Source organism: Hesperophylax consimilis, unplaced genomic scaffold (assembly GCF_061612785.1).
Source record: "Hesperophylax consimilis isolate HC1 unplaced genomic scaffold, BYU_Hcon_1.0 scaffold_46, whole genome shotgun sequence".
NCBI classification, from domain to species: domain Eukaryota; kingdom Metazoa; phylum Arthropoda; class Insecta; order Trichoptera; family Limnephilidae; genus Hesperophylax; species Hesperophylax consimilis.
This window is the reverse complement of record NW_028301276.1, coordinates 484,501-500,343: the sequence shown is the minus strand read 5'-3', so window position 1 is coordinate 500,343 and position 15,843 is coordinate 484,501. Positions and strand designations below refer to the sequence as shown.

Genomic DNA, 15,843 nt, shown 5'->3' with positions numbered 1-15,843 from the left:
AAATTAACAAAAAGAAACTGGTACACGTTTGAAAAACTAGAAGACGCACAAAGAAACTGGTGTTGGAATTAAAACGTAAATGAACAGAAATAAAGTAGTGAATGTTAGAATTAAATCATAAATAAACACAACACAACTGGTACATGTTGGATTTAAAACGTAAAAGGACCACAAGGAAACTGGTGAATGTAGGTATGAAAACTTAAAAAGAACACAAAGAAACTGGTGCATGTTGGAATTAAAACGTAAAACGACCACAAGGAAACTGGTGAATGTAGGAATGAAAACTTAAAACGAACACAAAGAAACCGGTGAATGTTGGAATTAAAACGTAAAACGACCACAAGGAAACTAGTGAATGTAGGAATGAAAACTAAAAACGAACACAAAGAAACTGGTTCATGTTGGAATTAAAACGTAAAATGACCACAAGGAAAATGGTGAATGTAGGAATGAAAACTGAAAACGAACGCAAAGAAACTGATGCAGGTTGGAAATAAACCATAAAACGACCACAAGGAAAATGGTGAATGTACGAATGAAAACTGAAAACGAACACAAAGAAACTGATGCATATTGGAAATAAACCATAAAACGACCACAAGGAATCTGGTGAATGTAGGTATGAAAACTGAAAACGAACACAAATAAACTGATGCATGTTGGAAATAAACCATAAAACGACCACTAGGAAAATGGTGAACGTAGGAATGAAAACTGAAAAAAACACAAATAAACTGATGCATGTTGGAAATAAACCATAAAACGACCACAAGGAAACTTGTGAATGTAGGAATGAAAACTGAAAACAAGCACAAAGAAACTGATGCAGGTTGGAAATAAACCATAAAACGACCACTAGGAAAATGGTGAACGTAGGAATGAAAACTGAAAAAAACACAAATAAACTGATGCATGTTGGAAATAAACCATAAAACGACCACAAGGAAACTTGTGAATGTAGGAATGAAAACTGAAAACAAGCACAAAGAAACTGATGCAGGTTGGAAATAAACCATAAAACGACCACTAGGAAAATGGTGAACGTAGGAATGAAAACTGAAAAAAACACAAATAAACTGATGCATGTTGGAAATAAACCATAAAACGACCACAAGGAAACTTGTGAATGTAGGAATGAAAACTGAAAACAAGCACAAAGAAACAGATGCAGGTTGGAAATAAACCATAAAACGACCACTAGGAAAATGGTGAACGTAGGAATGAAAACTGAAAAAAACACAAATAAACTGATGCATGTTGGAAATAAACCATAAAACGACCACAAGGAAACTTGTGAATGTAGGAATGAAAACTGAAAACAAGCACAAAGAAACTGATGCAGGTTGGAAATAAACCATAAAACGACCACTAGGAAAATGGTGAACGTAGGAATGAAAACTGAAAAAAACACAAATAAACTGATGCATGTTGGAAATAAACCATAAAACGACCACAAGGAAACTTGTGAATGTAGGAATGAAAACTGAAAAAAACACAAATAAACTGATGCATGTTGGAAATAAACCATAAAACAACCACAAGGAAACTTGTGAATGTAGGAATGAAAACTGAAAACAAGCACAAAGAAACTGATGCAGGTTGGAAATAAACCATAAAACGACCACTAGGAAAATGGTGAACGTAGGAATGAAAACTGAAAAAAACACAAATAAACTGATGCATGTTGGAAATAAACCATAAAACGACCACAAGGAAACTTGTGAATGTAGGAATGCAAACTGAAAACAAGCACAAAGAAACTGATGCAGGTTGGAAATAAACCATAAAACGACCACTAGGAAAATGGTGAACGTAGGAATGAAAACTGAAAAAAACACAAATAAACTGATGCATGTTGGAAATAAACCATAAAACGACCACAAGGAAACTTGTGAATGTAGGAATGAAAACTAAAAACAAACACAAAGAAACTGATGCAGGTTGGAAATAAACCATAAAACGACCACAAGGAAAATTGTGAATGTAGGAATGAAAACTTAAAAAAAACACTCAGAAATTGGTCCATGCTGGAATTAAAACGTGAAACGACCACAGGAAAACTGGTTCATGTTGGAATTACAACGTAAAACGAGCACAATGACACTAGTGAATGTAGGAATGAAAACTAAAAACGAACACAAAGAAACTGGTTCATGTTGGAATTAAAACGTAAAATGACCACAAGGAAACTGGTGAATGCAAGAATGAAAACTGAAAACGAACACAAAGAAACTGGTTCATGTTGGAATTTAAACTTAAAAACAATAGCTTTGATGAAAAGGGAATATTTGGGTTTTTTGTGAATACCACAACAAATTTACCCACGGAAGTGTGTGGGATTATGGCACAGTTAATTAGAAAACAGGGAAATGGATACAAATATCCGTTTGTGTTTTTAAAGTGATTACCGCATAAAGCCAAACGCTCTCAACTGTCGGAAGCCAGTGGAACTGTGACATTCTCATTTGTAATTTTCTGTTTCTGCTACCTGGCTATTCATATCTGATCACAAAACACAGCTAAAGCCATTTCAAGCAACGTCTCCGTTCTGAATGGTGGTCATTCGCCAGGGAGGTGATGAGAGTATCTGCCACCTTGGAAATATGTAAGTAAATATCTACCATGCTCATGTGTCGCAAATGACTCCTACTGAGTACGGATGTTGGTCACGTGTTTTGGAAATGGTAAAAGTGAGAGATAAGGATTGGCGATGGGAGCTACGATATCATCAATTGGACGACGGTAAGGGCCAGTTGTTTCGTCAATATTCAAATGTTACATTGTTATCAAAGTGCCAATCAACGTCATTTTGTTTTTTGATATTCAATACCAATTTTGGCCAATCACAATTCGTTCAAAAGCTAAAACGGACTAATAATCGATGCATAACGGAAACCTTTCAATATATATATTGGTGATGTTGACATATTCAATACCAACTTGGCAAGTTTTGTGGATCATTTAAAACATTTATTTCAACAATACTCCTAAACACATCATGTAAACCTACAAATAGCTGTAATTTTCTGTTTTTGTTTCTTGTGTTTGTATAACTTGTTGCATAGCTTTTATCAAATGTAATTTTATTCTTATTTTTTATGTTTCAAAATATCTGTCAAATTAAAATTATACTACCAACCATGTAAAAGCCCTCTGGGCGTTAAATAAATAAATAAATAAAATAAATAAAATATCGGTGAAACAATCGGCCCCAAGAAAGTGTAAAACTCTAATCACCTTTGGCGGTTCTGGAGGAGGTGGTTTCGGAGCATCCGAGTCTCCGAGGACTACATTCACCAAGCAGTACTCCATCAAGGCCATAAACACGAACCTAAAATACAACAAATTATCTATCAAACAGTGGCGGCTTTCTCAAAAATACGTTCAAAGAATAATGTAGAAAATAAGACAAACTTGTTTTATAATTTTATTTTACCACACTTTATCACACATTGAATAGTGCATTCAAATTCTGTGCTAGAAAATCCGCCTGTGTTAATGTCTGTAGTAATACTGCCCGAGAACTATTCTGAAATTAATCCCATACGTGCGTTATGAATTCTGCACCCATGGCGCTTCAGCGGTAAACCGTGCAAGCGTGCAAGGAATCTGTTAGCTTTCTGAGTGTTCAGCGACTATGAAATTTGTACAGAATAGTATTTGGCAAGAATCGCTAGATGTTTTTCTGTTATTTTCACTCTAAAAGTATTTAATAAAATAAGTTAACTACTAGGTGTAGGTACCTTTTTATATAACAAAACAAATAGTTTATTGGGTAAATTGTGATTTTTGCATATAAAAAAACCTTTTACAAAACTTATTATTTAGACGCAGAAGCCAAATTGCATCTTGCTAGGTCGCTAATCTCTGATGTAGTGATGTGATGATTTTGGGGAAATATATATTTATTTATTTATATTATTTTTGATGTACAGTTTACAGAAGTTTTGTTGGCATATATAAACACCAACATTGGACTCCCAATGCGATAAGCTACGAACAGACACTGCATCAAACTAACAGCTAGGACTCAAACCATGTTTTTTGTCATTTCTTGAGAAGAACAGCTGGGCGGCCCTTTTCACATAAATTTGTATTTGAGGCCAAAATACCCAAACTGCAAAATTATTTTTTTAATCAAAAGGAAATAATTATTTTTAAGCAAATATGTAGTACTGATATGTGCTATTGTATTTCACTTATTTTATCGACTTCACAAAATAAGTGTCCGTTGACAAAAGACATGTGTCATATAACGAACATCTGTTTTTCGGAATGTGTTAAGAGAAGAAAGAACGGTGTTATAGTCAATCAAAGTGTTTTCACTAAATAAGCAAATAATATTGGCGCAGCCGGTAGTTTGATAATACTAACACTGTGCAGACGGACATGAAGGCATCCACCGCCTTGAGGTAGGAGACTGGCGGCAGCGAGGCCTGGGACTTGGCGTGCTGGGTGGACAGCGTCAGGAGCGAGGTGACTCCCAGGGTCACTCGTGCTGGAGCGGCTTCTGGCTTTATCCAGAAGGAAACCCACTGGAATAGAACAATAGTTTATTAAAGATCTTGGAAAGACAGAGACTTTGATGGTGCCCGCGGGCAGCGAGGGGCTGTCTGTTAGCATATTAGAATGGAGTCCTGGAGATTTCTCTACCTAAGAGAGTATGGCCAATACCTGTGGCTCCATCCTGCTGACTTTCTCTAGGCTATAAGCTCGAAATGAACCAACTTTTTCAGCAGAATATATAGCACATATACTACAAAAATTGCCAAAGACTTGTGGCTGTCTTTAATGCTTTTGGTAAGTTATTATAAAGATTTTGTCCCATATGAAACACTATGGCTAGTGGGAACGTAAGATTAAGTTTAGTTTTGAGAATCCTAAAATCTCGGCAACTTCTCGTAGGATAATTGGGAACATTTTAATGTTGCGTAATATTAGTTTGCACATATTTTCTGCGGGTCAGAAGAAGTGTACACATTTCTTCAGACTAATTCGTGGACGGTTTTAAAACTCGACTATCATGGAGAGCATCATTTCTATGTTCCCGGTGGTTATCTCCGTCACCCACACCATAGACTGTTCTATCTCTCAGCCTACAGGTCTAACTTGCCAATGGTCATGGTGGGAAGAGCAATCTTGAACAGAACGAAACAGAGTTGCGAAACAAGTAAATGGTTTTCCTCGGAATTCTGCAGCATAGTGTGTGAAACTAGAATTTAAACTCCAATCGGAACATTCGAATGGTTTCCTTTGAAATGGGTCAGCAGATGAATCCGCAACTGGAATTAGGGAACAAAACTGCTTTTAACTTAACATTGAATCTTTGTGGGAGTCCCCAGCTTTGATTAAAACTGCACCCACCCCACGAAAATGGTTTCCTCCGATTTTTGCACCACCAATGTTCATCTCGAATTTTATAACTGATTTTTTTCTTCAGAATGCATCAGCAGATGAATATACAACTGAAATTTTACCGTTACATTCTTAACACAAAACTGGTTTTAACTGGTTTTGAGTTAATTCTAGTGAGAGTTCCGAACTCTAATTAAAACTACACTTAGAACGCGAAAATGGTTTCTTCCTAATTTTGCAGAACAGAGTCTGCAACTAGAATTTTATAACTGCACTTCAAACACGAGAATGGTTTCTTTTGAAATGCGTCTGCAGATGGATCCACAACTGTAATTTTATCATTACATTCTGAACACAAAACTGGTTTTGTGATAATGTCTTTAAAATGTATCTGAAACCCTGTGAAAGAAAACCGTTCACGCTTTCTGAAAGTAATTTTTTTTATATTCTTCATTTTGTGGTCAGCAGGCCGCATCGAAAGTGCTAGCGGGCCGCATCGAAAGTGGTAGCGGGGCGCGCCGAAAGTGTTCGCGGGCCGCACCGAAAGTGCTCGCGGGACGCACCGAAAGTGCTCACGGGACGCAGGTTCCCCACCCTTACTCTAAAAGGACTGAAGCGCCACGCCGCCGACAAAGTAATGTGTCATTTGAGTACTTACAGACATGATGACGATGAGGCAGGTGGGGATGTATGTGTTAAACAAGTGGTATCCAAGACGCCTCTTTAGCACAAATATCACCTCAAGGCAAGTGAAATTTCCTAAAAAAAATTATAATTATTTAAAATAAATTCTAAGGTTTTCCTAAATTAGGTTTGCAATTCGAGATGACATTATAATTAATGAATTAAAGCAAAAATTTAAACAAACTCCTATTGAATATCGACTACAATAATCATGCTATCTCAATCGTTCATATTTACATATAAACCATCTTAAGTAATCTTCTTATTTTTAATGTAATTAATCCTTTTCCAAGAACAAGCTAATGCTTCTCTGGAAAAGTAGTATTAAATTGGAAGATGCTGCGATTAACTAGCGTTATTGATCCCTTCAGCACCGGTGCATAGTCAGGAAACACGCCAAACACGCGCCCAATTATGTACAATGTACCTACACAGTTGACATTTGTCACATGAGAACGGGTTGCTTCTAAGACCCGTTCTTGAGTTCAACAGCTCGACTGTGAAACCTCCATTCTACAAAATGCTAATTATTTTCCTCGGGGCCTACTGTGTGAAGTAAATTTTTAAAAAATACAATAGTAACGGAGCCTAAAAGCTCCGTTCAGAACGGTTCCCGCTGGGGGTTTGGATGTTGTGATCAGGAGTCAGGAGTGCCCAACTGCTTGCAGTGTACTGACCGGTTGAGTAGACCTGCGTGCAGTCAGCCGTCCTGTTCTGCACCAGCTGCAGCTGTGGCAGTTCTATATTCTCGTCCACCACCAGCGGTACGTCTGGATCCCACTGGAACACCATGTCATCCGTGGTGTGTGATACTGAAAACAACGACGTAACTTTAGTACCTTCCTACAAATCATGCTGTGGCGGTTCCCAAGTGTCATCAAGCCACCGGCCCGAGGGGGGATATTGTCCATAACCTTAAAATTAACGAATTTTTCGTCAACTGTAAAATATAACAAAAACAATTAATACAACGCCTTCAGAAAGTATAAAATTAACAGAAAGGTTATAAATGTTAGAGATACATGCAAAACTTATAAGTAGACTGAGGTTAAATTAAGGTGAACCTTAATGCCAAATCACTATTGTGATTAATCTTTATAACAATAATAATAATAATAATAAATTTAGGAGGTAGAGGTATAGTGAAAATAACTTCTTTGAAACATAATCAGGTAGAAATGCTAAGAACTTTTTTCCATAGGAAAGCTCATAGCTAAAAAATGCATAAAATAATTTGCAAGGCAGATAGAAATATTATACCTTTAAATTTATACGATGAGAATGCCAACATTTTTATAAATCCCAACCAGGAATTATTAGATTCCTGGTCAAATAAAATTTTACACGCAAAACACTTCAATTATCTCAACCAAACGTATGTTGACAAAATTTCGTCAAACAAATGGTTGAGTATTGGAGAGTTGAGCGCAGAAATAGAAGGATTTATGCTTGCCATTCAGGATAGAGTCATTAATACTAAAAATTATAGAAAGCATATAATCAAAGATACTACTAAACTAAAAAAAAAAAATTGGATAATTTGTAGAGCGCCGTGTTTGTGAAAAATCACCTCAAGGGCGCAGTACAATTTATATTACAATTTAATAACGTATTGGAGTACATTATGAATACCAAAAAATATGTTTTAGATAAATTGAAGGTTTTCCTATCGTTTCGCTTGAGTAGAATACAAATAAAAAAAAAAATTAATCAATAAAAAACATAAATGTAAACTACTAAAAAAAATATTTTTCAATAGAAATTTATGAACGCGTAAAGGAAACAACTTTTAAAAATACAGTAATATATCTTAGATTATCTGTGACAGTTTCACTTGATTAACTTTTTTGCTTTCTTATAAAATTATTTACAAAATAAATTAAAACCAGTTTTGTGCTTGAAATCGAACGTTTTTTAGACTCCGTTTGTCAAGCGATTTCAATGCCTATTACCTACGGTATAAGGTATACCAAGAATATACACATTTTTGGGCTCTTAATATTGATTGAAAAGACACGATAGTATAGCCTTCTTGTACCTACATCCACCTCTGCGTATCTGCTACTAATTTCATGTAATCAGGTACACGCGAGTGTTTGCAATGCTCAGTCGGTGTTGTTGCATTTAAACAAGATTTTGGAACGAGTAGTTCTCTTAGGTATATGAAATTCAACGAAGTTAAGTAAATCTGGGCTCTCTACACTACCATCTACAATTTTGAAAATAAATATTAATGACAGGGACAAAGTCGTAAAGGTGAAGCTATAAGTGAAAACACTATTAGATTAATCTTTACTACGAATCGGTATAGGTTATCAAAACCAAAAATATACCATTGATACATTGAAGCTTGTTCTATCGCTGGGCTTGATCAGAATTAAAATAAAATTGTTAATTAAGTCATGAAAAATATAAGCGCAAACTACTAAATATGCTTCTTTTCAAGAGTTTACTATGAATAAGAAACAACTTTTAAAAAATACTGTTTTATGGCTATGTTTATTTGCTACCACTTAATTAACTTTTTTTCCGTTTTCATGAAATTATTCACAAAAAATTAAAATCAATGACAATATCGACCCTCAGGGCAGTGGCGGATCCAGGGGGGGGGTCACGGTGGTCATGACCCCCCCCCCTGGGCCCCAGCCCAGGGGGGGTCATGACTACCTAGGTCCTGGGCCCATCCAGGACCTAGGTGGACCACTAATTAAAATTGTTAAACATAATGTTTTTATATATTTTTTGTCACAATATAAATTTTATTTAAGTACTTTCAATATTTAATTAATTTAATATAATACTTTGTTTGACGGCAAACGCATTATTCGGGAACGAACGCATCGAAAATTCGAATGTTACCGCGTCACCGCGCACCGCCACCGGCGCGCGCTTCGGCCGCCACCTTTCATATTATTATGACACATTTCGTGTAACCACGTGTGACGCTTGCGCGCGCTTTGTTTCGACTAACGTCTAGCGTCTAGCAAAACCTAACCTCAATCGGAACGACTAAACTTTATTAATAAAGTGTTTACTTTTATTTGTTTACTAAGTTAAAAAAAATAAGTTCCAATATAAGTAATAGTGTTCTTAAAAATTGTTGCTGCAAATTCAATTCATTACAAGAAATGGTAAGTAATCTAATCAGTTTCTTCATTATGCCAGTGTATGTGTGTTTAAACTCAAATGTTATTTGTTAGTGTTCTAAGGCTGGGGTTAGACTCGTAAGTTTTTTTCCTGTAAATCGCTCTTGCAGGCGAGTTTGGCCAAATTCCCAATGTAAACGACACCAAAAGTCACTTAACGTAATTTTAGTAAGTTACAGAACTTATTCTTTCGGAAGTTTTTTGACAGGTCTGGACAGGTCTAACGCGCCCGCGCGAATTACCAGCCTTCCTATACTTCCTAAAGCAATTCTTAAGGCGAGACACAACCTCGTTCATCGAGGTTTTGCCCAAGGCTAACATTTTAATTTATTTCGGCGAAATTATAATTGAATTTAAAAAAAATAAAATTATGCCGCACGAGGGATGCAAGTTATTTATATTTTAGATTAATAAAACAATACCTTACAATTAATATATTTTACGTTCAACGATTTTAAAACTTTATAACCCGTGTATAACTATAAAGTTAGCGGACTTAGCGGTAAGTACCAGATTTTATTTTTCTAGATGATGAATTAATAACTTCGGAAGTGGACACATTTTTAATATTTGTAACAAATTCTTCAGAATCAATTAAAATTAAGGCTGAAGACACACCTGACACCATGTTATATTGTGGTGAAATAAGAACTCGATTAATAATTGTAATCTGTACTGTATTGGTTGACAATTGACATTACACGAGCCTACGCCGCCCGGGCTTGCGGAGCAAAAGACAATCTTAATGATATACCTAGTGTTACCATATCCAACAATACCTACTTTTTACTTGTATATATTATTATCAAAATTAAATTATAACTTCTTGTAACTGTAACTGACCGGACCTAAGTCCTCCATCACAACACAAGCAAGCATTTTCGGCTTTCTGTGGTGGTGGTAGGAGTTATTGTTGGGTTATTCGTAACCCGGGAATGTTTGTCTTTCTTTAAAAAAAAAAAAAAAAAACTTGACCACGACTACGTGACCCCCCCCTGGCGCCAAAGCTGGATCCGCCCTTGCCTCAGGGCGGTGGCTTGTGTGAACAGCGCAGAAATTGGATGCATTTTTGAACCGCCACAAGGTAATTATGGCAATAATTATAAATCATTAATAAAATTAAATAATTATACTAATGTTAGAACTTCACCTGGCCATTCGTATTTTCGTATTTCGCATTTTTGGCAACCAATCGCCATGTATGGACATGTATTTTCAAAATATTGGCCTTACGTTGGCACTTCACTATCATATTCGCGTATTTTGGCATATTTGACAACCAATTGCCATGTATACACAGATACAGGGTTTTCCAATAAGAGGTGTTATTTTGATATTCAATCGTAACAGATCAATGGTTTCGTTGCTTGTGTGGCACGTAGCGCCGTCTTGTTGAAAGTAAACGTTGTCCAGATCAATACCAGCCAATTCCGGCCATAAAAAATCATTAATCATCTCTCGATAGCGCAATCCATTCACCGTAACTGTTGCTCCAGCCTCATTTTCGAAAAAGTAAGGTCTAATGACTCAATGACGAAGCCACCGAGGTGGAAATGGGCCTCATCACTCAAGATAATTTGCATTTGATTCACTTAAGTGAATTTTAATAATTGCAATGCGTTGTTGAAGCGTGTATCGTTCCATTTTTATTAATGGCGTAGTTTCTACTTGTCAAACGTCAAAAAATGACAGCTTCAAAAGTAACATCTACCGAAATAGCGGGCTATTCAAAATAACACCTCTTATTGGAAAACCCGTATTTGTCAAAATATTGGTTCTATGGTGGCACTTTCGTATTCACGTATTTGGCATATTTGGCAACAACTGTCAAGTTTGAACAGTACATTTGATAAAGTATTAGCCCTATTTGCCTATTCGACAAATATGACAAATACCAAATACGCGTTACCGAGCTCTTGTCGGTTTTCAAATTACATCAAAGGAGTCAAATAGGCAAATAAACAAATAAGCCATCTTCACCAGTGTTAATCAACCTTGCGAACCTAGGGCCAATTCATCCGTTTTCAGAATATTCGCAGGCCGCAGGGGGTATGTACAATGTACATATTGTACATACATCTTGAGATGGTTAATTTTACAGTGGGTGGTGTCGCAAACCTATTTTTTATGTCGAAAATTTTACTAAAATTTTAACTCCGAGGCCAAACTTATAAATGCTTTCAATTTTTACTCTGAAATATTGAAAAAAACATAATAAGCTGATTCAAAATAGACAGAAAAAAAGTTTGCCACGAAACCCCTTGGTATTTTGTAATACAGATTTTGAAATCATAATACATTTTATCATAGTATCAACCTTTCAAATGCATAAAAAGCGCTGCGAAGGTGAAATCAAATTGTGACCCTAATCAATAATTACAAAGTGTCAACTTGGCACAACAATTTGGGATAGATGGTTAACAGTTAGATTTGGGAAGGGATTCTGAACTTACCGCTGCTCTTCTGATAGATGTCTTGTTGCGTGACACCGCGGGTGCTAATCACTGCACAAGTTTCCGTAATAGATTCGATATTATATACGCACTTACCACGTTCACGGATCACTTTCTTAACAGACTTGTTTCTACAAATGTTCGAATGTCACTGAGGTAGGTATGTAGATACTCCACACTGTCAGACAGGGAATTGGGTGAACATATATTAGAGGAAGATGCATATAGCTGTGTCAACAAACTGAACATTTTGGGCAGCTTTTTCAAAATGTTGATATAAGACTAAAGTTTTCCGCTGAACCCTGTTACAAAACAGAACGGAATATTTTTTTAAATGAAGTGAGTTAAAAAAATAGGCTAGTGGCTCGTGGGCAGCACGAAATGGACACTCGGTCTGAACACAGAAAAGGGAAATTTCAAATACTCGGCTGAAAATTTTGTCCGAAGTTCCCAGGATATGAATATTATTTGAATTTTTCGTCTAAATGTATTGCGATATAAAGGATTAGATCGGTCAACTGCCGAGTTCTCATCCAGTGAGTTCAATTCCTCGGCTGGCAAAGTTCTAAGTCCTCCATCGTAACACAAGCTTAGTGTAACACTTCCGCTTAGTGTATCTATAGGAGATTTTCAAATTAGGTTATTCGTTACCCGGGTATGTTTGGTCGCTCCCACGCTCATCTTTAACTTAGATTAGCTCTGCATTTCGGTATGTTAGGAAGTGAGTTAGCTAAGAGCTTCACAGATGCACTCATAGAGGGCAGTGCAAAGAGCTTGCTTGGAAGTCCGCAAGATGGCAGCTAGTCGCCAGTAGTCGCCAGGACCAGTTATGCTCCCAGACAAACTTGGTGTTTTCAGATCTCATTTAGCCAGCTTCTATAGTTAGGTCGACTATCGAGTCACCATTGTAATACGCGAAGTATTGAATAAATCCCTGTTTTAATATAAAGAACTTATTCTCTAAAATCTTCTTCCACGACGAGTTGGAGAACTGTTTGTGGGAACACAACAGGAATCTAGCACGGTAAATCGATAAAACCTTACATCAATACGACATTGACGAAATCCGTCATCGTATGGTTAGTTAGCGATATTTGAAAGTTGGTTGGCGGCCTCCAAGGTGTCAGAAAAGCTGTCAATATTTATTTTTTTATTTATTTATTTATTTATTTATTTGTTAAGACATACACAGTACAATAAGATACAGTTAGAAATCTTTTAGTTATTACATAATTGTAGTACCTATTACGTATGTCCATAAAATGTCATTACGTAATTTCGCCTGAGATTGTTATAAAAGGAAGGAAGTGTGTGGATAATAATAATAAATGAATTGAAAATAAGAATTATAATAAGCTCACGAATTGTAATTGACTGTTAATACATAGGAGTTTTGAAAAATGATGTGAAAATATTTTTGAAATTTGTCATGCTAAGAAATTTAATAAGTTAGTTTTGTATGTTAGAAAGGAATCATGAAAGATGTCTAAATGTAGTAATTTTTCGTAATGGGTGTATGTTGTGATTGCGCGAGTAATTACTGAGTTGTTTGCTGCATTGGTATTGTTGGCTTCAATATGAAATAGTGTAGTGTGCCTGGTACGCCTCGTTGGAACATTTAAACCAATGACGGATAGCAATTCGGGACTATCTATTTTATTATTTAGCAGATTATGTAGAAACAACAGGTCTGACAATGTGCGTCTTTTTTGTAAAGTTAACATATTATTTGTAGTATTGTTGTATTTCTTGAGTAAATGTTTCGAAAATTTATTCTGTATACTTTCTACTAAATCTATGTATACCTTATATTGAGGATTCCATATTGTGGAAGCATACTCCAGTGGACTTCTGACCAATGAACAAAACAAAATTTTCAGAGTCTTAGCACTTTTGAAAACTTTGCATATTCTTAATAAGAAACCTAGCATTCTGTAGGATTTAGAAATAATGTGTTCAATGTGCTTGTCAAAAATTAATTTGCTATCTAAGTAAACACCTAGATCTTTACACGTAGACATAGGTTGTAAAGGTTTGTTATTCAAGTTGTATGGATAGATGATTTTGTTTTTATTTCTAGTAAATGTAATCGAGTGACACTTAGATATGTTTAAGGACAATAAATTTGATTCACAATATACGCACAAATTATCAAGATCGCTTTGCAATTCCATACAATCGGATAAACACTGTATAGCTTTTACAATTTGGTAGGCGGGAATGGGTACCGCCGCCCTGGGAACCATTTATTGGATGACCAACACCTCTGCCACAGGTCACCCCAAGTGGTTCGCTACGTTTGGTGACTTAGCAGGGGTGCCCGGGTTCATGGGTTAAGGTTTGCCCAGGTCTTGGTGGCGGGTGCGTCGGCCCACCTTCTGCGTGGCGGGCCGGTTGGGAGATGCTGGTTGAGGGAGACCCTTTACAACCGGTTACCGCTGTCCGGGCCGCTCGATAGTACAGGGGCCCGACCCTCAGGCTCACGACTAAGGGTGGGCTGCCCCATCAGCGAGTGAAAAAACCCCGCCACTGCTGTTGTGCCGGTTCGTGACCGGAGGGGACCCAGCAGCAGCGTTTGGGGCGCATTGGATGCCCTCTCCAGCCGGACTCTCCCAGCCTATCGCCTAGCACCGCAGTGGGTGGGCTGGAAAAACACTACTCCAGATTCGACGTAATGTGGGTGCGCGTCAATCTTGCCAGTACGGCAAGATTCTACGCATGTCTATACCGCTCACCGAACCATAGCGAATCAGACACTTCCGAGCTCTTCAAACATTTGAGCGATACTATTGATGATCTCTTGCCCCGCTACCCTTCGGCCGAGTTTGTTGTTCTGGGGGACTTCAACGTTCATAACGAACCATGGTTGAAGTTCTCAGGCCCAACGGACTCGGCTGGCCGACAGGCGGAATCCTTTGCCATTTGCTACGGATTAGAGCAATTGGTTCAGGAGCCCACAAGGGTTCCTGATGTCCAGACTCACCGCTCCAATCTGTTAGACCTATTCTTAACTACTGTGCCACACGGTTATAAGATTGACGTCACAGCGCCTCTGGGATCATCTGACCACTGCCTAGTGACGACATCAATCCCCGTTAGCCTCAGACCAACCAATGAGAGGCTGAGGAGAAAAGTGTGGCACTATAGGTCAGCAGATTGGTTCGGTATGCGGGCCCATTTCAATGCTTTTCCGTGGTCAGCTGTTTGTTTTCGGACTTCGGACCCTTCAAGATGTGCCCAGGAGATTGGTGAAGTCATCAATTCGGCGATGGATGGCTTCATACAATCGACTACTAAAGAAACTGGTGTGGGCTCAAAGCCGTGGTTCAGTCGACAATGCTCCGAAGCAGTTCGACGAAAAAACGCAGCTTACCGAGCCTACAACACATCTCGAACGCCCGAAAGCAGATCAGCATACAACAAATCGGCAAAGGAATGCAAGAGAATCATCAATAGGTCAAAATTCGAACACGACCTGCAGATTAGCAAAAAGCTGGCTGCCTGCCCGCATGGCAGCAGAGCATTCTGGTCGCTTGCGGGCTCAATAGGTCGAAATTTTTGCAAATCCAGTTTGCCACCTCTTACCAGACCTGACGGCTCACTAGCAAACACCGCCACCGAAAAGGCTAACTTATTAGGGAAAATGTTTGCGGAAAACTCGACCCTCGACGACGGGGGTGCTGTTCCGCCGTCGGTTCCTCACTGCGGCTTCTATATGAAAAAGCTGAGGATCCGGCATCGGGATGTACTCCACGTCATACGGGGGCTCGATGTTAACAAAGCTAGTGGACCTGATGGAATACCTGCCCTGGTATTGCAGAGGTGTGCTGCGGAAATAGTTCCAGTTTTGACAAAGCTCTTCAAAATGTCCCTGAAGTGTGGCACTGTGCCCTCTGGTTGGAAAAAAGCGGTAATTCACCCTATTCCCAAGAAAGGTGACCGCTCCAACCCGGCCAACTACCGCCCCATAGCGATCACATCAGTTCTGTCCAAAGTGATGGAACGTGTGATCAACGACAAACTGCTCACATACCTCGAGAAGAACAAAATTATCAACGACCGTCAATACGGATTCCGGCGGAACCGCTCGTGCGGTGATCTTCTCGCGTATGTGACGCATGTTTGGGGGCGGTGCCTGGAACGTCACGGTGCGACCCAAACGGTCGCACTAGACATATCCAAGGCCTTTGACCGGGTCTGGC

The 15,843-nt window shown here is 38.1% G+C and overlaps 1 protein-coding gene across 1 annotated transcript in view; it reads right to left on the bottom strand.

Annotated features, from left to right (window-relative positions):
• Positions 1-15,843, bottom strand: part of LOC149408888 (glycine receptor subunit alpha-2-like) — a 31,711-nt gene that overhangs the window by 416 nt on the left and 15,452 nt on the right. Inside the window, exons 3-6 of the mRNA XM_089650353.1 lie at positions 6,720-6,854; positions 6,017-6,117; positions 4,378-4,538; positions 3,241-3,334 (exon numbers count right to left, since the gene is read on the bottom strand). Of these exons, the coding sequence (XP_089506479.1) occupies positions 3,241-3,334; positions 4,378-4,538; positions 6,017-6,117; positions 6,720-6,854 (491 nt within the window). The remainder of the gene's footprint in view (positions 1-3,240; positions 3,335-4,377; positions 4,539-6,016; positions 6,118-6,719; positions 6,855-15,843) is intronic.